Below are 24,139 nucleotides of genomic sequence, written 5' to 3'. Positions count from 1 at the left end.
CAAAAATCCCTGAGCCAACAGGAGCTCCAACCAGTTGTAGGCAGACGTTATTCCTACCAAGCTTTTTGGGAGTGCGGGTATAGGTCCCCTTCACCGTCCGGCAGTGGGAGTTGTCCCCGCCGCAGACCCCGCACTGGTCCTCAGCCTTGCTGGAGCCAATTTCCTTGTCACAGCCCACTTTCTGCAGAAAAAAGGGCAAGATTGGATATTAGGAGGGAATTCTTTCCTATTAGGGTGCTGAGGCCCTGACACAGGTTGCCCAGGGAAGCTGTAGCTGCCCCATCCCTGGAAGTGTCCAAGGCCAGGTTGGAAAGGGCGTGGAGCAACCTGGGACAGTGGAAGGTCACGGCAGGGGGTTGGAAATGATGATCTTTAAGGTCCCTTTCAGCCCAAAACAGTCTGGGATTCCATGATAAGAAACACTCAGTGGAAGAGAAGCGGAACATTTCCATGAAATGGGTCTGTGCTGTTCTCTAATTGAATTTAAATCTCAAGGAATTAGAGGAATACAATGCTGCAAATATGGAATTTAGAGACATCTGCAAAGTCTCTCTCTGCCCGTGAGCTGCTCCCATGAGTTGTCCCCGGAGTGTCCCTGGACAAGCTGCCACTCACCACGCATTCCCCACGGACACAGATACTGTAGGGATCCTTGTAGGAGCAGCGAGTCCCATCGTGCACTGGCTGCTTCATGTGAGCCACATCCCCCGTTTCTCTGGACCGGCAGTACAGGTGACATCTCTTGGGAGCTGTGGAGACAGGGAAAAGAAAGGACTGCATGGAGGACAGTGATCTGGGTGTGTTCCCAACAACTATCTCACCGACGGAGCAAGGAGTGAGAAAGGACAGCCAGGTTTGGGGCTGAGGATGGGGGCAGTGCAGTGGAATGGGGTGGTTTGGGAAGGAACATGTGGATTGTGGGGAATTTTTTGGGGAAATGGGCAGTTTAGGGGAAAAAGGGGAAGGCTGGGCAGAAACACAGGAATTTAGGGCAAAACTGGTGTTTTTGAGATATAATGTGGCATTTTTGGGCAAAAAGTATCCATTTTTGGGATGAACAAGCAATGTGAAGTCATAATGGTGAATTTTAGGGATAAACTGGGTGGCTTGGGGGGAAATGGGGGATTTTGGATGAAAATGGAGAAATGAGAGCAAGACTTGTGATTTTGAGACATAATTCTGCAACTTTGGAGCAAAAGTGTCAATTTTAGGGATAAAGGGGCATGTTCAAGGGAAAATTGGGACTTCGGTAGCAAAAAGGGCAAATTTGGCTCAGAGTAGGGAAAATGCAGGTTAAAATCAGGGATTCTGGGGAAGTCTGCTTATTTTTAGATATAAAGTGCTAATTTAGGGTCAAAATTGTCAATTTTGATCATTGATAAAGGGATAAATGGGATAAATGGGGGGAAATTGATAGTGTGGGGCTAAAATGGAGAAAATTGAGTCAGAGCAGGGAATTTGGGTATTAAAATCCGGGATTTATGGCAAAACTATTGATTTTCAGACAAAACAGACAGATGGATGGGGAGGGAACCAACTTATTTGCTTTTCTGGGAGTTCTGGGCCTGTCCCTGAGATATGCAGGCCAAGGGGAATGGCTTCAAACCCTTTCAAGTGTCACTAAAGGCCCAGAGCAGGACGCACGGTCGGGGTGCTCATAGGGCAGCCAGTGGTGTCGGCTGCCCCGGAACTCGAAGTGGGAATTGCGCTGCTGGCACTGCTGCGCCCTGAAGTCCTCAAAGTGCTTTGGACACTCCTCAGTGCTGCACAGCTGGAACTCAAAATTGACCCCGGCGCAATCGTCACCTCCATTGATGGGCCTGTGAGCAGAAAACATTGCAGAAGTTCTCATCAGGGAGGAATTGTTCCCTGTGAGGGTGCTGAAGCCCTGGCACAGCGTGCCCAGAGAAGCTGTGGCTGCCCCATCCCTGCAAGTGTCCAAGGCCAGGTTGGACAGGGCTTGGAGCAAGCTGGTCTAGTGGAAGGTGTCCCTGCCCATGGCAGCGGGCGCAACTGGATGAACTTTAAGGTCCCTTTCCAACCCAAACCAGTCTGGGATTCTGTAATTCTAAGGAATTCTTGGATTCTCCAAAAATGATCCCATTTCAAAGGGCTTGACCAGATTATCCACCCAAAACCTAAATGCCATTTCAAGTGACCCCTCTGAGGACCCCCAGGTGGGTGCCAGTCCCACACCTACATTGGGTTGTTGCACTGGCGTGTGCGGAAGCGAACCCCAGTTCCACAGGTCCGTGAGCAGGAGCCAAACTTGGTCCAGGGTCCCCAGTGTCCATCCTGCTTCAGCTGATTGGTGTTCTTCCACATGCAGTGACCCTTGTAGCACCACTGAGGGAATTGGAGCAGGAAAACAGGTGAGAACAGACACAAACCCCAAATCAAATGTCTAAGTACAGTACAGGAACATTTTGCTGCTGCCTGGGGGACACTGAGATGTTACAAGTGGCTCTCCCGTACATCAAAATAAAGGGAATTTTCTAAGAAAACCCAGGTATTTGAATATAATTTTATAATTGAAAATGGATTGGCAGCAGGACACCCAATAATGGGGATATTAAAGGGAAAGATCAGGTGCTAATCCTCAGCCTACACAAACATTTGCCACAGGGTGTCTGGATAATGAGTTCTGAACAGCCATCCCACAGTAACAGCATCATTTGCTTCCCTGGATTAGTAAAGGCACTTGATGGAAGCTTTGCAGATGAGACAGAACCCAAAAAACATAACAAAGAGGTCACAGAATAGGTTGCACCTCAGCTGGAATCGCTATACCCAAAATGTGCTACGGCAAACCTTGTACGGCTCCCAGAATATCCCACTGGGAAAGCATAGCTCCCACTTTCCCCATGTTCTCACTTCACCCTGGGAATGCCAGGCAATTCCCCGCTTCCCTCTGTGCCCTTCAACCCAAATGGATGTAACTGTTGGTTCTATTCCCAAGACAAACAGACTGCAAAGCCCAGACTTACTTTTCCCGGGGCGCACTCCGTGCCATCGAGGGGAGGTCCTTTCTTGGTCTTGCAGAAGTAGGGGTTATCAGGATGGCTGCACCACAGCTGCTTGCATGGATCAAAGGTTCGGAACTGAAAAACACAACAGTCATGAGATGAAATGCAGAACACGAAATTATATATACTGTTTGGGTAAGCAAATACTTTTTGTATTTTATTTATACTTTATTTGTATCTTTTATTTTATTTATACTTTTTGGATAAGGATCCAACCCACTCTCCGTAGATTCCATCTCACACACCCCAATGAGCCCAGCATCTTCAGGGCAGTGTTTATTTCCTGCATCCCCCAGCCCTGGGCTAATGAGAAGAGGAAAGATGACACCCAGAAGTGGGACAAAAATGAGATTTTTTTTCCTTTTCTTTCTTGGGATTGCTTCCACCAGTCTGTGCCACATGGACCATACCGCCACTCATTTTACCGTTATTCTACAGGACTGAGAGGACTGGGTTTCCCCTGTAAGTATCCCCCAGCTCTTTACAGATCTCTTTAAATACTCTATTAAACTTCTCTCCAATGATTATGACACTGCAGCTCTCCCATCAGGCCACACTCCCTTGCTGTGTGTCTCTGCCTGGGTGCCCGGGACGTACTGCAGTGCACATCCTATAGCCCACGCCGAAGTCAAAGCGGCACTGCTCATCCATGGAATAGTTGATGCCTGGCAGCTCAGGAAGCTTGGGCCAGTCATGCTCGAAAGGGTCATCGAGAAGACAGTCGTAAGAGCTACAGAAAGAGACACAGAAAAAAATACTGTGAGAAGATGGATACTCCCAATTCATGCCCCATCCCTGGAGTGTTCAAGGCCAGGTTGGGTGGGGCTTGCTTGGAGCAACCTGGTCTAGTGGAAGATGTCCCTGTCCATAGCAGGGGCGTTGGAACAAGATGAGCTTTAAGGTCCCTTCCAAGCCAAACCATTCTGGGATTCTGAGGTCTATGCCAAATCCTGCTGGAGTTAGAGGGGTCTTTCCACAGACTTTCCCTCCCCAGGGGATGGACTATGGAACAGCCCCATGTGAGGATACAGCATTCATGGTTCGGAGCTTTTCTAACAGAGATGTGAAGGGAAAGAGGGTCTGAAAACAGAGGGATCAGAGACCGGCTGCAGCGGGGAGGCCTTACTGGATGTATCTCCTGAGCTCCTGGCCGCTGCAGCGGGACCAGTGGTAGCGGTGGAAGGCGGCCTGCACCAAGGGGGCCATGACACTGCCCATCGCCGTTTCGTCCCCGCATCTGTTCCCTTGCCCATCGTGCTCCATGCCCAGCCTGGAACAAAGAACCCCCCCTCAGAGCTACTGCAAAAACAACTGTAAGGCAACAGCTGGGGAAGAGGTTCCAAATCTGACCCACCAGCACAGGTGGTTGAGGAGAAGGCGGTGAAGGACACTCAAACCAGCTCCTGTCTCCACTGCCTGGACCTTCCAGGTCCCTTCCTGACCTTTCCCTCATCCCAGAGAAAACAAGTTCACCCTCCCTCCCCTTCCTTTCTTCCGCCACTTGTCTCTCCATTGCTTCAACCACTACTGCACTCCCAGGGGGATGGAAATAAAACCAGGACATCTTCCATAGAGCCATTAAACCCAACCTCCTTGGAGCAAGCACAGAGTGCAGCACAGCATTTTGGCATCATCTGATAATAAAAGTTGCACTTACACGTGCCCAGTCTCATGAGCAACAACAAAGGCTGACGAAAACCCGTCCTCATGGTTGAGGGTGCAGCTCCGGACTGGGTGGCACATGCCCGTCACAGGAGCATATCCTACGGAGAGACATCAGGGCTGAGTCTTGTGCTCAGCACATGGATTTTAAATGAGATCCCCCAATAAACCTCCTCAGGAAAAGCTAACATTGCTCTAAGGCCAGGGCAGCCTTCCTGGCTCCTCATCCTGACCAGTGCCTGCTCTGACACATCCCAAACTCTGGGAATTCCTGCCCATCATCATTAGTTCCCCGAGTCCAAAGGATGGATGCAGGTGTCAAAGTGGCTGGGATGTCTATAAATGGAAATCTATGGTGAAAGATGCAATAAAATAAAGGGAAGTGGAATGCCACATGCACTGAGGTTACCAGTGATCCCTGAACATACAGGAGTTTGAAGAGAGTTCAGAGGTATTTATTTACAACTCTCAAGAGAGAAATTCAATCTACAGTTGGATATAAATGGCAAGGACTCATGGCAAGGTCTCCTTCCTTTTGAAAAAGGAATGAACAAGACGAGGAGCTCACAATGCAATTCCCTATTTTTCCTCTTTTCTGGCAGACGCCAGCCAAGAAACACCGAGCCCAGAGCTCTGCTCCAGGTCAGCTGCATTACCTTGCATACCAGCGGGCCCAAAATCTTGCCTGGTTAAGAAGATGGCATGGTCGTGGTGCTCGGCGTGGCTGGGGTCTGACTTCTGCTGCTGATAGGCCCAGCGGCACACGTTCTCCAGGCTGCGCGAGGGGTTCCCCCTTTCAATCAAGCTGATGGACTGAGAGGGCAACACTTTAGTGGCTCCTAAAGGCAGCAAATTCAGGCAAATTGGGATTTTTCTGCCCAGGAGATGAAGGTGGAGAAGTGGCTCACTCACCTTTGCGTACCCCAACATGATCATTCGGACCAACACAACGTTGATGTGAACGCCCAGGGACTCATCATGGTAAATTTCATTCACCTGAGGAAAAAAGATGAAAAATTTAAAAAGAAAAAACCCACTGATGATACCAAGGGAACTTCCAAGGCCACGGAGATGTTATTTCAAGTGCCTGTTCCACTACAGTCCTCAGAAGAGGATTCAAGTCTTGGATCATTTCCACTCAGTGAAAAATGTAGATTCACTTCCTGTCATCACATACCCCCTTCACATGGAACTTTGGGAAGCACATGTCAAACCTCCTCTCACTTTTAATGGACCAGGGCTCAAAGAAAAGGGGACTGGGGAAAAGACTTCAAGTACAAACCCTGCAAATCACAGAATCCCAGACTGGTTTGGGCTGGCAGGCAACTTAAAGCTCATCTCATTCCACCCCTCTGCCAAGGGCAGGAACACCTTCCACTAGACCAGGTTGCTCTAAGCCTTGTCCAAGCTGGCCTGGAATACTTCCAGTGCTTCTTGTTTTGAAGAGTATTTTTTTTAGGAGCAACTTATACTGCTGCCCTATTTTTTCAAGATCAGTTAGAAGTCTGTGGTCACTTCTGTACTAAAAAGAGGCTTTGTGGAAGGGAAGTTAGAAAAACAGAATTATGCAGATGGGCCCAAAGCTGTCCTTCTTGAGGCCCTTCCCTGTGTCTGGGAAGGTGAGAAATGTCCTGGCACCAGAGTGTGAAACATCTGCAGGTCCTCAATGAAGCTCCTCATTCCCCTAAAAACAAAATAAATATTATATTATGGGCAATTGGTGAGAAATAAACACCCCTGTTCAGAGACTGGTAGGTTTGAGCAGGAGTTAGAGGGTTGTTTTATTTTTCAGTCAGGCTAAACAGAACTTCCCCTCAGGGAAAAAGGTCACTGGGAGTTGTCCAGACTGTGGGCCCTGGCACGAGGATTTCAGCCCATGGTTTAAACCTGAAATCCCTGGACCTGAGAGCAGTGTCAGCAGGGCAGTGGGACACAGAATGAGCACAGAGCTCAGGCTGCCCGTCCTGTGATGCAATCATCCCAAAGGTCAGTTACTCCTCTCTTATTTTCTCCCCATTGGTGCAACAGCATCGCTCCCATGAAGGGCTGGGCCAGGATAAATGTTCACAACTTCCTTTGTGCCAATAGAAAACAGGGGAGTTTTCTAGACACAGGAGTGACTTGCCTGGAGACAAAAAGGACCCTGGAGTTGACCTAAAGCTTCAAGTCTTCAAGATTTCCCCATATCCCACATTTTATCCCATTCTCTGAATGGCTCCGGACAGCAGAGTGTCCGCTCACCCTGGCTTTGGCCCCACAGCTGCTCCCAGCAGATGGAGCCGCAGGCATGTAAAAAACATGGAAGTGGTTTGGGGCATGGATCAACCCTGCTGCTCACTGAAAGGTTTTTAAAACCAAAAAGACAATATTCTGCAATAATGTGTAATGGAGATATAATGTTGATGTTCCACGGGGTATTTGGGAAAAAGGAATTTATTTTCTGAATGATGCTGGAAAACATCACATTGGTTGGGTTAGATTCATACAGGAATAGTTTTTTTCCTTTCAGATTCTAAATTCTCAAATTTAGATGAACTGTAAGCTTAAGGAATCATTTAAAAATTATTCTAGGAATAAAAAGGGTGTAAAACATACAAGAATCATTCCTACATCCATAAAATCATTATTAATGGGAATCATTATGGTAATAATTAGTCCCTCACCTTCATCCTTATAGAGATTGTTTTTCTTTCCTGTTTCTAAAACAGATCTACCGGTATTATCAGAAGGTTTGCTCTGTCAGAGAGCCATTGAGAGTTTAGAACACTTTTTCCTCTACATATTTATGCTTTAATCAGTTTTTCTCCACTGTGTTGTGGAAGAAGCTTGGAATTACTAAAAATGGATCAAGTTTACATTTTTTCCTTACTGTGTTTCAACTATTTCCAAATTATTGGAATTACCTGCAAATGTTCCCTAGGAAACTACTGCGAAAAAGATGAATTAAAGGAACATCTTAAAAACAGAAAACCTTCTCCAGCAGCAGTCAAAATGATCCCATCGCTATTTTTCCCAAAGCCGGTGCTCCTACAAAAGCTCCCACCAGCCATTCAGCTCCCAAACAAGCCGTGCGGTGCTTTGTAGGATACTCACGATGTTCATGAGGGTGAGGAGGTAGTTTTGGACGTGCTCTTTGCCATGGAATCGGACGACAGAGTCATCCACCCCCAGCAGCACCTCGATGTTGTGGTCATCGTCTCCTGCGTGGCGGCGGCGGCGGCGCAGGGTCTCGTTCAGCTGCTGCTCAATGTGGCCATGCAGGGAACTCAGTGCTCCGAGGCCAGTGAGGAGGGACTCTGCAAGGACAGTCTGCCGTCAGTGGAGTGCTAATTCCTGTCCCATCCCTGGAAGTGCTCAAGGCCACGTTGGACGGAACTTGGAACAACCTGGTCTAGTGGAATTTGTCCCTGCCCATAGCAGGGGATTGGAACTGGGTGGTCTTTAAGGTCTTTTCCAACCCAACCCATTCTGTGATTCCATTACATGACCAATGGAATTCCAGTTCCATTTCAGAAACATCCTCCCAACAAAGCATCCTCACCTGGAGAGTCACCACTCTGGATAAAATACATCAGGAACCCTGACGAAGTTATTCTCGTGGTGTAGGGCTGGGAGAAATCACCAGAAAACCAATAAAAGAATTCATTCAACCACACGGGTCTGTAATTTATCACAGTTCTTACTCCACACGCAAAATCTAAAGCTGTTACTTCCACTTATGGCAGTAAAACAAAACATGCCCAGGGATTTTAACAGGTAAAACCTCACAGCTCTAGGATACTTGGCTCGTCCCAAATCTACACCAGTACTCCAACAGTCTCTGAGCAATGAACATCAGCAAGGAACATCTCATGGTGCACACAATGAGCTGCATACCATGGTTCCTGTGTCCCTGTGACAGTCAGGAGCATGCATCCCTGTTCCCCCACTCTTCCCAGAAACACACAGGAATCTCCCTGCTCTACAAAGCCAGCTAGAGCAACCAGCATGCAGTGGGTGGAGAGAACAGTCCTGCTTTCCACGCATGCTGTATCAGGGCACTTTCCCCTGTGACGGCAAACTTCCAGCCCTTCTCCTCCGTGCCAGAATTCATGAATGCCAAGGCTGCAAGTCCACAAACTGGCCCTTCCTGTGTCTTCAGGCACTCTCAAGTATGCCAACCCTGGGATAGCATACCAGTGAGAAAATCATACATCCACTTCAATTCCAAAAACCGCTCCAGCCGGCAAAGCTGCCAAGTGCAGCATCCAAGGGAAACCCAGCTGGAACGCTGTCACATTGTGGTGCCCACGGTGCCAACTTCCCATACCTTGCTGGGAAGTCAGGTGCTGGGTCTTCTCCGTAATTGCTGTGCCCTGTCCAAAAAATACTGGGTCCCATGAGTGGTTTATCTATTCTCTTGTCTGTTTTCCATAATGCAGCGCTTCAGTGAGTTCAGAGTCAAACAGTCAGGCTCAATCGCAGGTTACACATACTGCTGAGAGGTGTTTCAGAGGATGCAGTCTGCATCCATGGCCAAGCACTTAACACAACGCATGGGACCTAAGTCCACCGAGTCCAACTCTTCCCCCAGCACTGCCAAGGCCACCACTAAACCATGTCCCCAAGTGCCGCATCCACACAGCTTTTAAATTCCTCTAGGGATGGGAAATCCATCACTGCCCTGGGCAGCCTGTGTCAGGGCTGGACAATCCTTTCCGTAAGAAATTTTTCCTAAGGTCCAACCTAAACCTTCCCTGGCACATCTTGAGGCCATTGCCTCTCAAGTCTGATCACTTGTTACTTGGGAGAAAGACAACACGAGGCAATGGTGAAGAAACACACAGAACCACTCTGGCTGTTTGGGGATTTGAGCTAGACAGACTAATCCATCCTAATCTCATTCTGGAATTAGCTGGTTTGTTATCTCTTCCTTTTTTAATTTGCCAGTCACCTGCATCACTTACATCCCGATCTTACCTGTAGGAACAGATGAGCCCATGCTCTTGTGCTAAGAAAAATGGTTATTCTGGGTTACAGCATGTGTTTGTCTGTAAAATAATGGAACTACAGCTCTTTCCCTGCTATTAAATAAAGCTGCGATCTGCCCAAATCTAATTTCATCAATAACTGTTATCAACCAACCCTCTGTGTACCTAAAGAGAACCCTCAGCATCACTCACATGGGAGATTCTTACTATCTTATTTCACATTGTAAAATACATGGGCTGAATTCTGTGCTAGTGATAGAAGCATTCCTCAGATATGTATGTACACCTTTCATCCATCCATCCATCCATCCATCCATCCATCCATCCATCCAGCCAGCCAGCCAGCCATCCAGCCAGCCAGCCATCCACCCAGCCAGCCAGCCATCCAGCCACCCACCTACCTACCTAGCCATCCATGCTCCTCATATATGCTCAATTGCCTAATTTAGCCTTTCTTCTGAATATACAGCTAGGAAAAGTATCTAGGAAAGATCCACACCTTCACTAACTCAAAATTAAACTCATGAGAAACCAGTATGGAACCAACTGAGATCAATCTAAGCCCCTTTCCAGAGAGTGTGTCAATGTACAAAATGTCCCCAGGGACAGACGTATTCTGCAGCTACTAAAAAAATTCCATTCTCCTATTCTCAAAGTAAGGAAACTAGGCCAGTCCATCATGTCACCGCCTCCTGAGCCTTATTTTGAAGTGTGCCTTTTGAAAAAACAGCGAAGAAAAAAGAATCATTTCATTCAAACACACATTCCAAACAGTTCCAACAGAATTCTCACTGGTTTCCACACAAATTGTGTGCATGCAACATTTTGGTGGCGCTGCTGGTACTGCCTAATTGTGAGGGATCAGCAACAGAAACCACCCAGGTCGTCAGGGCTAAGATATGATGACAGGATGTTCTCATTAGGTTCTGGGATGTCCTGAAACTTGTGTGCTTTGATTTATTAGGTCATTAAAAAAAAAAAAAATTCTGGCAAGTTGCACATTCTGCTTTATCTTTTCTTGAAGCATTGCCTGAAATTGCCTTTTACTCCAGAAGCATCAAATGACTTTCTACCACTACCACAACAGTTTTGTGGCATGAAAAGAATGTGTCCTGTCCTGAGGTCCCTGCCCCAAACACCCTTCCCATGTGGAGCTCTGACACCAGGACTTGCAGTCTTGACTCCATGATTTGGATCCTTAATATTGTCAGTGTCTCTGTAGGAGAGTTTGTTGGTTGCTCAACTGCTGCCAAAATGTCTGCTTGTTTGTTTTTGGGGGCGGAGGGGGAAGAGTTTGTCTCTGCAGTGACCCCAACTGAGCCAGTTGGCCATAAAAATACACAGTTTTACTTGATGTTTCACACTGTATGTTCAAGGCTGTATCCGTGAAGTGCTTCCAGAAGCCCCTGCAGAGCGTCTCTCTGGGATATTTCACAATAAATAAATATTATCTATGAACTTTTGATAACACAAAGCAAGCCAGCTCTGCTGCTGCAGAAACAGTGAAGTTACACAGACGAGAACATTGGATTTAACACTTCCCTCAGGGCAGATGGAAAAATCACTTAAGCATTAACAAAAACCAAGCCAGAAAAACTCAGAACAACCCACAAGTCACAAAGTCACTAAGGTTAGAAAAGACCCTTCTGACCATCGAGTCCAACTGCTCCGGCATCATTTCCCAGTCCCCATCAGCTAGATGTCATTCCCCACATGAGGATGGAAGTGCTGCTGCACCTGTGAGTCTTGGGACACCACAGATAAGGTTTGGTGGTGGTGTCACCTTTCATAAAGGTGTCTTGGTGTCAGAGGAGGCGTGAGCAGAGGACAAAGACACTAAAACATTTCCTAATGGAAATAAAAATGCCAGCAACCAGGTTCAGACACAGCTCCATTTTCACAACAGTTTCACTAAGGAATGAAGAAAAAAGAGAGAAAAAGTTCTTGTGACCTCATATGCAGACCTCCTGAGATGATTAAGCTCGGAGAATTACCTCTGTTTATGTTCTTTTCCAGTGGCACCTTTGGAGTGACAGTGACTGGCAGAATTACAAACAAACAGGGATTAAAGGAAGGTCTGAATCCCAAGGCTGCAGGATTAGTCACGAAATGCATGAACTCCACGGGCCATAAACACAGACCCTATCTTACTTTGTTCTTACACTTAGAAGAGCAAAGGAAACATTCTGAAGTGCCAACTGCTTCCATGAAATGTGTCCTTCTCTGGTACCTGAGCAGTTCCAGCTGCAGGATGATTCTGGGAAGGACAGAAGATTTCCTGCACTATATTCCTTGCTCTGACATCACAGGAAGGCTCTTCCCTTCCGCGCACTGTCAGCAAAAACAGCTCTTAGCCCTCATTTACACCAGGGCTTGATGCCAGCAGCACACTCAGGGAGCCACGTAGAAATGCATAATCCTCTATGTATTTGAATTTTGTTTAGAGCCAACTCAGGATAAACTTTTCCAATAGAAAAGGCTGGAATTTTACCCTGTAATTTTCTTGTCATCACTTCCCTCCCTGGCATGAGGCTTTCTAGGACTGCAGGTTATCCTTACCTGGCAGCAAACACACAGAGAACAAAGCCAGAACTCAAGGAAACTATAATTAAATAGGCCTGAATTTAGGTCAACCATTAACTGTTCTTTTTTCATCCCATGAGCAGAAACAAACAGCAAAGAGGAACGCTGCCAGCCTGTTCCAGAGTTCTCAGTGCTGGAGAACACACCTGGCACACTCCCTGGGCACTCTGCAACAGCTCTGCACTCACCTGATTCATGGTGAAAGTTCTTTTAGATCTGTTGAAATCTAGTAAGGATGGTGCTGGCAGAAATGTTGCTGCGAGACTCTAACACACAATCAGAAGAAGAGGAATAAGGCTCAGGATCAAACCGAGCTTGTTTGGAATAAACATACTGCCCCCTAATAATCAAAAGCTGAGGGAGGACATTGGACAAGCAGAGGAGAAGCCACAGAGGCTGCTCTCTGCACAGCCCACAGACATGCCAGCACCTCGTCTCGCCACCACTAATACCAGATCACAGCTCCGCGCTGGCTTAACACGGCCTCAGGACTTGCCCGGCCTTGCCCTGGCTCATCTGCTCTGCATCTTATTTTTAGCTGGGCTTTAGCCCTAACAGCCAACTTAGCCAATAGGTAGTTATCCTAGAACTACAAACCATGTCTCCCGGAATTACTGCTTGTCTAGTAGCAAGAAATCCTCCCTTTCCCCATTTCTTTAATTATTTGGCTGTCTCTCTATATATAGCAAGAATTCCATCATAATTTTATTTTGAAGGTACGGGTGATTTGGTGGTCGGTTTTGTATGTGGAATTTTTTTTTAGAACAGGTTGAAAATATATATTTACTACATGTCATTATTCAAAAAACTTAATTACAGGTAGGGCTGGAGTCTGGCTTTGACCCTGAATTTTGAAGTACGACAATATATTAAAAACAGGTCTTTTACCAAGACGTTATTACAAGCTGTCACTCTTCCTTCAGTTTAGCAACTTACACATGTAGCTCAGAGACTTTAATAGTAATAAATTGAATTTTTCTACTTTAATCCCAGGAGAACATTCTGTTGGGTAAAGGCCATAATTTATTTGGACATATGAGGAAGACTTGAGCATTTGGGTCTGGCATTTTAGGAGACCTGGGCGACACCTTCTGCTGGTGCTTACATACAAACAGAGGACATGTAGAAGCCTGTGGGTCACAATAAACCAAGCAAAGCCATCCCTTTGTCACTTTACACCACACCAAGTTCTTCAATTCAGTATCAATGGAGCCCTTTAAAAACAACTGCAACAGAAGGTGAAAAATAAAGAGGAAGAAAAAGTCCCATTTCGCAAAATCATCATCTGTATCAATGTCCAAAAGTACAGCAAAAAAAATCTGTAGAGGCTCTGAAATTTGGTTTGCAGATGAGAAAAAGCAAGCCAGCAACAATGTGCAGCCTGGCCCACTGCTGAGGTGCACACCTGGGTACCTGGGCTGCCAGAACCAAACCCAGTTTGGGTAGGGGAGGGCTCGTTTTTTACAGCTCAGAGTGGCCAGGCTTTACTCCCAAAGTTTCCAGCTCTTAAGAGCATCGAATCAATGACTTTCCAAGCCAGACACTCTCCCAGGAACATGAGAGAGCTCTGTATTAACAACCTTAAAAGCACTCATGCCTTCATGCATCATTACCTCAACCCAAAAATCATTTTTACTTTACAAAGGAAGTAAAGTACACTTAAAGCGGCCTTTGATTCCTAACTGGAATAATGCACTGCAAAAAGACAGAGCAATTCAGAAAGGGGGGTACCCACTACATTTTGAAAAGCACAGGTTGCATTCATAATTTATCTGCTAATTCAGAACTTACTGGAAGAAGAAATGCTGGATGGCCTGAGCTGTCTGCATTTTTAGGCAGCTTCCCTGAGATACCAACAGGCTTCACAGGAATTCCAGGGTCTAAACTCTTTAAACAGGCATTTCCAGCGCCAGAACACTACTATGAGCTTCCAATGCTCAAGGAAGTTGCTTTGGCAGAGATACAATCCCCCCAGTGCTCATTAACTAAGTCATTATAGCAAGGCCTTAAAATTCTCTCACTCCTTACTTCTTGGCATCTGACCCAGCTTCTGCCAGCTGGCTGAAAGCATGGCGGGAACCAAGCTTCCTATTTCACAGACCCATGGAATGGTTTGGGTTGGAAGGCAGCTTAAAGCCCATCTCCTTCCACCTCCTGGCCATGGGCAGGAACATCTTCTACAAGACCAGGTTGCTCCAAGCCCCATCCAACCTGATGTTGGACACTTCCAGAGATAGAGCAGCCACAGCTTCTTGGAAAAAGACAGTAAATGAATTTTCAGTGGCACAGACTGGGGCAAATGGGAGTAGTTTCCACAGTGAGGGCACTAACTACTCCTTGGGTTGCTCATTTCTTTGGGATAAAGGGAGAGCTGTGTTTACATGCAGCTGCTTATTTTTAAAAGCTATGTAAGGAATGTGTTCCTAAACATGTGGGACCTTTTACTGCCACAGGAACAGTGCAAGAGGACACAGCCTGGCTGGTGATCTTCTGCAGGCCCAGCCACAGCCCTTCTCATCAGCGAGCAGCCCACTGCCCACTGTCAACAGCAATTACCCTCTGATCACCACTTTATCTGCCCTAAGCCTCTGGAAGTCAGCAAAGCCTGCTACGCTGTCCAGACACAACAGCGGGACATGGGGACAGAACCCGGTTCCCTTAGAAGGGGATTATTCCAAGCAGGGAGCAGTGCCTTGCTCACACAGCACACAGACACACCACCCTCCCCAGCTCTAGGGGATGAGGGATGGAGCTCGACAGCTGCTGAGGAAGGACTTGTACAAGCCACCAATGTATAATTTAATACTTCACCTGGATATCCTAAATGTGTGCTCTGGACCAGCACCACCAGTGACGTAAAATCCCCACATCAGAGGCCTGCCACTCTGATCCATGCAAAGGGGAAAGCTCTCCCACCATGATCTGTGCCAGGGGAAATCTCAGGAAAGAACCTTTGCCCTTTTCCAGGACAGACCTGCATTCTCCTGCCTATGGAGAAGCCAAAGAGCTTGTCTGAAGGGCTCTGCGTTACCCACCTGGCCTGAGCCAGAACTGCTGTCCACCTGGAGCACAGAGCCCCAAGCGGCTGAGGCAGCTAAACTTTCCCATTAGACTAATGACCAACTGTGAAAACATGTTGTAAAAATCCAAGGGAAGAACACCAGTGATGACAAGGCGGGGCACAGCAACCTGCTACTACAAAAATGCTGAAGGACACTGTGGTGGCAACAGTGGAAAAAGCAAAAAGGTACTTTGAATGTTTTTTTCTGTAAAAGGAAAGAGACACAAACACACTTCTCACTTGACTTGACTTGCTCCAAGTTCTCCTGAACCTCTGAGAGACAGAGCAGACCACTACCACAACAAATTATGGACCAGTTAACACTAGGATCTGGGTCCTGCCTGCTGCCTTGGCTGCCCTCCCCTGGCCTGTCTGTGTGATGGAGATCCGGTATCTGAATAATCCATCTAGAGGTCACTGGCTGGAGTGAACATGGGACCTGTTACAATAAAACACAGAATCATAGAATTGTTAAGGCTGGAAAGGACCTCTAAGAGTCTCAAGTCCAACCATCTGACACCTGAAGTCTAAAAGGCCAAATGAGAAATGGAGATGAGATGAAGCTCTGTCCAAGTGCCAAAGCCAGAAGTTTTGCACATAAAGGAATCAAAGGAGATTTCTGAATCTCCTTTGCCACTTCTTTCCACCTCTCACATGTTCAGAGAAGACACAGAACAGGAAAAACAGCTGGGCCTGGTTCCATTCTAAATGGAATGAACTTCTTTACAGGTATAAAAGGCAAAATTATTCAACACCCTCAGTGTGATTTGCTCGCACGGGCACTGGCACAGGTGGAAACCAAGGGCGTGAACACCATGGGCAGACTCAGCTATCCCATGGTTTCTGCTGAGATCAGTGTTCAAAGGAGACAGGAGAACGGAATTCACAGTAATCACTCACATAAAAGGAATAACTGAGTGTGTAAAACTGGAAAAAAATGTGGGAAAATATTTATGCAGTCCATATTACCGAGACAAAGAGAACTTCAAAGGTCCCGCCAGTGACAGTGAGTCACAAAGTGTGCGGGTGTGTGACAACGGCTCCCTTCCTTCCAGCGTCTTCCTCCCCCGTTACTCGTTAATGTAGCTGAAAGCATAATTGTCCTTAATTGCTCAGTTGGCACTAAGTGGATTCCAACCTTCTGACAGGACAAAGTCCAGCAGCTGGGTTTTGGAGCCCAGCCTTCTGATGAGCCTGTGCACCTGCAGTGACATCGGCCACGTCCAAGGCAGGGCTCCTCCACTGCTGCAGCCTACTGCCAGGCAGCAGCAGAGCCATGTCTGCATACAGGAGAGGTCCCTTCCCACCCCCAACATCCCAGGATTCCACAATCCTATGATACACACACACTACATTTAGATACATATATTGGATCACAATATTTAGGTACTAAGGTATGTAAACCAGAAGTTTTGCAGAGTTTCATTTGCCCATCAACCCTATGTCAAGCTAAAATCCTTAAATTTTAAATTGTAAACAAGTACTGGCTGAATTAATGATTATGGAGTAATTTTTTTTTGAGAAAAAAAAAATAGACGAAGTGAATGATTATAAATACATTCCAGCTAGCTGTGCTGGGTCGACAAATTCTGATTCTTCACTGAAAAATAGTATTCAATGTCACACTGGCAGATTTTGTGAAATCACAAAGTCAGTCAAAGCCTCTGCTGTGTCTTCTAGTCAAGCATTTTCTGGAAGGGAGGATTTTAAAAGTGGAAGGGCTGACAGGGAGACAACAGTCCTGAAGTAAAAGCCAGCTCTCAATCCTCACAATTCCTTACGGAGCAGAACCTCATCTACCCACAGCTCCGGCTATAATTACTTGGAGTAAGCGTGACACACTTAGGAAAACCACACAGCCTGACATTACAGACATACTGACATCACACTATTTTTAGTGAAAAAAAACAGCCAATAGGCAGCTTAGGAGGGTTGATTTTCACTGTCACACCACAGAACTGGTTTGCAAACATCAGAGTCCCACCTGCGCTTTCCTGTCACCATTCAGGGTGGGGAAGAGTTTTCTGCAAGGCCCAAACACCAGTCCTCAGAAATCGACACAAGATTTTTTTCATTATGGACCCAGCCCCCCCTTTTATACTTTCCTTTTTTCCTATAGACTCTTACACAACAAGGCTCTTTTTTTTCCTTTCCACCTCACCAAATTCCTACGAGTGCGCCAGCCTCGCCTGCACCTCGCACAGATGTGTTATGAATCTAACTTGCACTGTTTCCACACAGGATATTTTGATCATTCGCCTCTCCTTTCCCCCATCCCGATCCCATCCAAAAAAGCAGAGAGTCATAATCATAAATTCTCCCATTGTGACCTGAAAGACAGGACTATTTCTCTTGAAAAGGAGACTGTGACTAAGGAGAGGGAGTTTTTCAGCAAGGTTCATCCCTGCAGTCTGCCATGGGAGGTGAGGTCTGCTGGAAGCATCTTCCAGGGAATTAGTAGTTCTCTCTATCCAGAACCCACCTTCTTCTCCCTCATGACACTCAAGACCACTCAGACAAAACACAGATTTCCAACTTCTATATACAAATTAATTCAAATAGATTGGAACATTATTGCTAGAACCTCATCACAATGTGTGAGTATACAAAATGCCACTTATTTGTGGAATGACACTTCACCAAGCGCTTCATGCCTCTTCAGCAGCACACTCTCTCCATGAAGCTGCTTCTTGAATCCAAAGAATTTTCCTGTGAGAGGAGAGCTGCCAACTTTCCTTCTTTGGCGAGCAGGGTCCCATTCTTGCACCTCTCTCCATTTCCTGCACAGTGTTGTTTTAATGAGCCCTCCAGTCTGGTGGAAAGCTAACAGAGACAGCGAGAAAAAGCACAATAATAAAAAGGAGAAGAACCTGAGAGGGGAGAAGATTTAGGAAGAATTTTCCATTGAGTATACAATGGGTCTGACTAGAAATATTACAAGAAGAGACAGTTCTCCTCTGCGAAAGGAGGGAAACACCCTGAGGGTCCAGTATAGACACGTAAAAGGACCTCTTAAGCTAATCAATAAATTTCATGAATTAGAATCACAAAGAAGAAATGCTTAGTCAAATATTATTGGTGTTGCAAAAAACGCAGCAAGAAAGACAATCCAATGTACCAAAATCAGTCAAGAGTACAATTTTCAATATTGCCATCTGAAAATGCAGCCTTCATCTTGGATTCAATCCCTAACTAACATAAAGGTGAGCTTATCCCAGCTCTGGATCCCAGTTTGAGAGTGTGGTTGCAGTGGCTGAACTACCAAGGGAGGATGGCAGTGGGAGTGATGTGAATGTGGCAGTCCAAGGTGAGAGAAAGGCTGTTCAAAATTAGGAGACAACAGAATCAACCAATATAGCAGAAGAGTAGAAGAGGCACGACAGCAAATAATCCCAATTTTAAAAAGCGTATCCATGCATTAGTCACGGATAATAAGCTTCTCTTTCTCGCCACATGGAATTTCAGCCATTTCTCAAAATTCCACTGGCATAAATATAAAGGAAAAGCTCCAACTATAAACTGTCACTGAATGCTGTTGAACTCGGGTTCCTGCTTTTTTTTCCATGAATGCACTGTTAAGTCAGCATTCCAAGAGCAACAAATGTCTCCAAGCCCAAGCTATTTCCCAACAGTCCATGGACCAAGAGAGTGTCCAAGATAACAGCGAAAATATGCACAAGGCCTTTCTACCCAGATACCACATCCACAGAGGAAGGGGGTGTCCCAAAACCCCAGGCTGATCTGCACAAACGGGCTCTTGGGTTAGGACAACAAACAGCTTAAAAAACCCAACTGAGCAGAAAGATCAATGAAAATCCTGAAAAAAAGTAACATCCAAGTCATTAGTGAGACAGAGTATCTGCTTTGAATTTGGGAAGTGTGATTTGGATAGAAGCTCTGCCACTGTGGAACAACCACTTCCAAACTGTGGGCATCAACCTACCCGTTTCTAGTTGGGGTAATAACCTGCAGTGTCTTTGAATATCCCACTCAAGCTGGAAATATGATCATCATCCCAAATAAGCCTCCACAGAAGATGCTGAAAGCAGCTTATTATGTCTCAAGTGCCTAAAAGGTTTCACAGATGCTCTTGGTTGTCCAGTTTTGCTCTTCCATGGAAAAGCACCTGAGGGAACTCACTGTCCAGCAGTGCAGCTTTCCAGTTTCTCCTGGGCTTTCCAGCTTCTGCCTCAGCTTCCCTGGCACTGCAGACACAATCCTATCTTTTACCTGTGCCAGTGCCTCACCACTCTCATTGTAAACTTGTACAGGGACTACAAAATACGGAGTTATATGGAGATACTGGCAGCAGGAACACCTGTATACTGTGCCATCACCTGTGAGGCTCAGAAAAGGGATGTTAAACTCAATGAAGGGGTTGCTCTCTTTAAAGAAATTTAAAGTCTAATTTCTTAAGGCTTTAAGAATGGAGACAGGGCAGCTGAAGCCAGAGGATTCTGAATTTCCACAGAGTGTTACATCTGATGAACAGCTGTGAGTCAACCTGTTGGCAAAGGCTCAAGTGTACAAGTGCTCAGCTTTAAATCCTACAGATACAGACATGGAATGACCTGCAGGACACATTGCTGGCTTTTCTCCATCGCTTCCTCCCTCAAATGCCACAAGTTTCTTCTTTACACAGGAACAAACATCCTAAATAAGTGGTATTAGAGGGTGGGATCAAGAAACAGGTATTTGGGGTTTAGTGCCTATCAAATTTCTCTCACTATCAGAAGTTCTAAGTGAGGCTGGAGATGGAAAGAGAACACATCTGCTCACTGCAGTGCTGGTGAGACATTCCTAGTAACGATGCCGATGTTTCCAAATGGAAGTGGATGGGATGCCCAGATGGCTTTCATTGTCCTATTTTTCCAAACAGCCTGACAAACTTCAGATGTAAAAAAATAAATATGAATGATGATCATGTCTTGCCAGCAAAAAAAAAAAAAAAAAGAGCATGTTTAACGAAGAGCAAACAAAGCAGATCTGAGGAGGTTAGAACTTTATCAGCCCTCCTCCAATCAAACCAAGTATCTAATCAACCCCCACAACATGGCACAGTGCTGCATGAGCCCTCAAAGAACAGATACTTTTAATTGATTCATCGCCCCTTGTGTTCCCTATTAAAGAGCACTGTTAACTAAAGGAAGACTGATTTTCACTTCTAGTAGTAAATGTTCTCAGCATCAGAAACTTGGAAGCTTTGAAGTGCTGCAAGTAATGAAAATATATTGTTACTTATTCTTGGCAGGGAAAACCCTGATTAAGAAAAGGGGCTTGAAATAAATCAGGAATCAACCCTGCAAAAGAAAATAGAAAAATACCATTAAAATACCAAAGCAGAGGCTCAAATGCATCTGTTTTCAAATTCACTTGTGATCAGGGATAAAAAGAACATGGACTTGGCTATGGAAGAACCTGAGCAGAACCCAGGGATATGGTAGTGCATTTTCAAGGACTGCTCAGGACAAACTATTTAAAACAGTTCCCAACATTAATTACATGGTTTCTGGATACTCACTGCCTGTTGGTTAGAACTGAGCATTCAAAAAGTAAATAAATAAGGTAATAAATTATTTTGTGAACTGGATTTTAATTGCTATCGTAGATCTACGGAATACAGGGCTTTTGCTGAAAATTAACAAAATCTATGATGCTACTAGTTACACCATCTGTGATGATATCAATTAGCATTTCTTCATAAGACACAGAGTATAATGAGTTACCCTTTCACTCCAAGGTATTTCTCAGGAATTTTCAAAACAGGTTTTGCCACAGATCAAATGAAAGCAAGAGATAGACTTGGAATTGCTCTCAGTCTAGAAGCACCAGATGAATTTTTCATGTTCAACAACATGAGTTTTAAGTAAAGTTTGAGATATTTGCTCTATGTTGTGAGGCAACATGGAGGATCAGAACACAGTTTCACCATGGGCTGGCCCTGAGCTTCCTTTCTGCTCTAAGCAAGGGAAAAACCCCCACGAAGAATCTTCATCATCAAATCACAGGTACTCAAAGGCAAATGAAAATCTACATCCAGAAACAGGAGAAAGACACTAATTTATCTGGTTCCTAATTAGCTGCCTAACTTGGTTAGCAAGTCCAAGACCTAAGTAAAAAGTAAATCACTATTTGGCAGAGCAGCCTGCAATCACCCCCAGTGATTCTGCTCAAGCTACATTCAGAGCTCCCAAGAAACATCCTCAACAGCTTCTTCTCTTCCCCCAGGTCCTCTTCTCCTGGGAACAGACACCCTCCACTATCCCAGATTGCTCCAAGCCTTGTCCAACCTGGCCTTGGACACTTCCAGGGATGGGGCAGCCACAGCTGCTCTGGGCAACCTGTGCCAGGGCCTCACCAGGCCCACAGGGGAGAATTTCCTCCCAATATCCCATCTAAACCTGCGCTCTGGCAGTGTGAAGCTGGTCCACGCTGCAGACTGCAGAAATCCCCAGACCCACAAACCTTCACTGTGCGCTTGCATGGACCTTCTCAAACCTGTGCGTACCAGCCCACAGCACTTGGAAACACAGTACAGAAGAGCCTGGACAGGAGGGAACAGGGTATATACTAAACTGGTAAACTATTACAACATTGACTTGAAAGGGAGGAAAAACCTCCAAACCCTTCAGGCCCAGAGGTTATCTTGATGCTTAAGGGCAGCCACAGACCCATCACTGACTCTCCCACCAATCTGACTTCTGTAAACAATTAACAGAGTTACTACTGCCTCTTACTTTAATACCTCTAACAGATTTATTGTCAAGGAGAGAAAGGCACAACTACTATTCCTCCTGGAAATTCTGACTTTATGTTCTCTGGAACTGTTAGTGAGGACAATTGGAAAGGCAGAGCAGAGCTCTCCATTAAGAAAGCACAAAGTTCCTTGGATGGCCTTGCATCACCTGTTACTGTTTCCAGAGGAGACTAAAAAAGCTCAGTTTACACTGTGTTTAACCCTGTTGAAGGTGAAAATTTATTATCAGAAAGATTCTAGGTATTATTAGGATTTTGCACAAGATGATCAGTGTGATTAGAAGTTTTTATTCTAATTTGCAATAACTAGGTGGTGTTGATTTATTATTTGATGTCTGTAGGATTACAGAACAATCATTTGGCAAACAAACAGTCATTCAAACTCTGTGATCCTGATTTTGCATTTATGGCTACAAGATAGTTCATTTCATATAAAAAGACAGCACTTGCTAATCAAGCGTGTGTTTTCACACACACTCGCAACCCATCATTCCCTGTCCTCCATGGAGGGTGTGAGTGTCTGAATCCAGCTTTCTCCAGATATCTAGGTCCACTGTTAGGCACCCTATGCAGAAATATGGGAGAAGGAGGAAAATCCTACCGTTTCTAGCCACCTGATGGACAGAGCCTGTTGCCAGGAACAAAGGGAAGGACAAACCTGTTCCCTGCAGGCACGTCACTAACTGCTGGGAGGCAGCAGCCTGCTTGTTACCTGGGGGGAGAGGTAAAATGCCAAAGGAGACACAAGGGCATCTCTCCTACAGATAGATCCTCACACTTTTCCAGGGAATGTTTAGAAATAGACCCTGCCAATAATGCTGCAAAGGAAGACACACCAACGAAACACTTCCCTTGGCTACTCCTGAAGTACAAGCCAGCAAAGCTCTTCATCCCTCCCTGGGTTCTCTTCCCAAACCACATGGTATTTGATGGAATCCAACTCAGATTTCCCACAGGTCAGCCTCTCCCCGTCACCATGCAGGAGAAGTCAGCTTCGCTGAGACATCAATTCCCTCCTTTCCAACTCTACCTGCAGACTCAGACTTGTGTGACTTTTAATAACCTCCAGAACCCTAATTATCTGGCTGATCCTGTCCCACGTAATTGGAATACTCCAAAGAATGATTAGGCAAGGTATTCTGGAAAAAAAACCCGTTTTCTTAGCAAACAACAGCTGGGTCATGCTGTTACTATGCAGTGTTTTACTACTGCATTTTGGAAAGATTTATGCACTTGCGTAACCCAGAAATGGATCTGAAGAAACTCAGTCCACTGGGAGCAAGTGAAGTATGAGGCTGATGTTCTCACGTTAGTAACTTCCATCTGCATTCCTGTCAGCTCCGGCTGCCAATTCTGTGTCATCCCACGTAAGACAAACCGGATTACTTATCATCTACACCATGTTTTGAAGGGATAAAGGGAAGGGTGAAGTGAGCTCTGGAACATCTTGGTGTAATACATGGGGTACAGCAAGAGTTAGTCCACAGTAACCCCACATGGACCCCACCAAAAGCAGGAGCGTGGCATCCAAACTGCTCATTCAAAACACACCAGATCCATTTTCCTTCTCTGTCATAAAGCAGGGATGCCAACATCTCATCCTGGTATTTTCAGTGATATATCTGAATTAAATTGCCCTCAGTGTGGATTCTTAAGCTGTTTCTAGAATCTTCCTATAACTTTACTGAGCATCAAAACCATTAAGAACGGGGTGTCTCACAGTGGGGAAAAATGCTAAACCTGCAGATAATTCAGGGGAAGAAGGTCCAGAGAGAGTCTTACAGTATGGAAATTACTCTTTTATGTTATGACATAAACTGCTACATTTTAGTTCACTTTTCCATCAAAAGCCTGCTGTAGAACACAGACTGAAAAAACAAGGCTCTTTGCTCTCATTTCGGTCCTGAATTTGTAGGACGCGCATGTGAACACGTGAACAAGCCTCAGCCCCCGCAAGCTGTGGGAGGATTCATTTCCTCTGGTTCCTGACCTCTAATTCACATAAACTCCCCCCAATAAGGCAGCTCTTTTGCTTCCCATTCCCATATTCTCAAACAGTGCCATCCTGGTACATATGTCCT

General features: G+C 45.6%; 1 protein-coding gene across 2 annotated transcripts in view; it reads right to left on the bottom strand.

Annotated features, from left to right (window-relative positions):
• Positions 1-24,139, bottom strand: part of ADAMTS3 (ADAM metallopeptidase with thrombospondin type 1 motif 3) — a 61,074-nt gene that overhangs the window by 7,664 nt on the left and 29,271 nt on the right. For both annotated transcript variants that reach the window (XM_069012377.1, XM_069012376.1), the window contains exons 5-15: positions 7,782-7,984; positions 5,601-5,684; positions 5,345-5,501; positions 4,684-4,789; positions 4,153-4,296; positions 3,624-3,756; positions 2,988-3,101; positions 2,201-2,346; positions 1,645-1,820; positions 616-749; positions 58-181 (exon numbers count right to left, since the gene is read on the bottom strand). In XM_069012377.1, the coding sequence (XP_068868478.1) occupies positions 58-181; positions 616-749; positions 1,645-1,820; positions 2,201-2,346; positions 2,988-3,101; positions 3,624-3,756; positions 4,153-4,296; positions 4,684-4,789; positions 5,345-5,501; positions 5,601-5,684; positions 7,782-7,984 (1,521 nt within the window). The remainder of the gene's footprint in view (positions 1-57; positions 182-615; positions 750-1,644; positions 1,821-2,200; positions 2,347-2,987; positions 3,102-3,623; positions 3,757-4,152; positions 4,297-4,683; positions 4,790-5,344; positions 5,502-5,600; positions 5,685-7,781; positions 7,985-24,139) is intronic.

The sequence above is a fragment of the Aphelocoma coerulescens genome, chromosome 4 (assembly GCF_041296385.1).
Source record: "Aphelocoma coerulescens isolate FSJ_1873_10779 chromosome 4, UR_Acoe_1.0, whole genome shotgun sequence".
Taxonomy (NCBI): Eukaryota; Metazoa; Chordata; class Aves; order Passeriformes; family Corvidae; genus Aphelocoma; species Aphelocoma coerulescens.
This window is presented reverse-complemented; position numbering and strand designations above follow the sequence as displayed.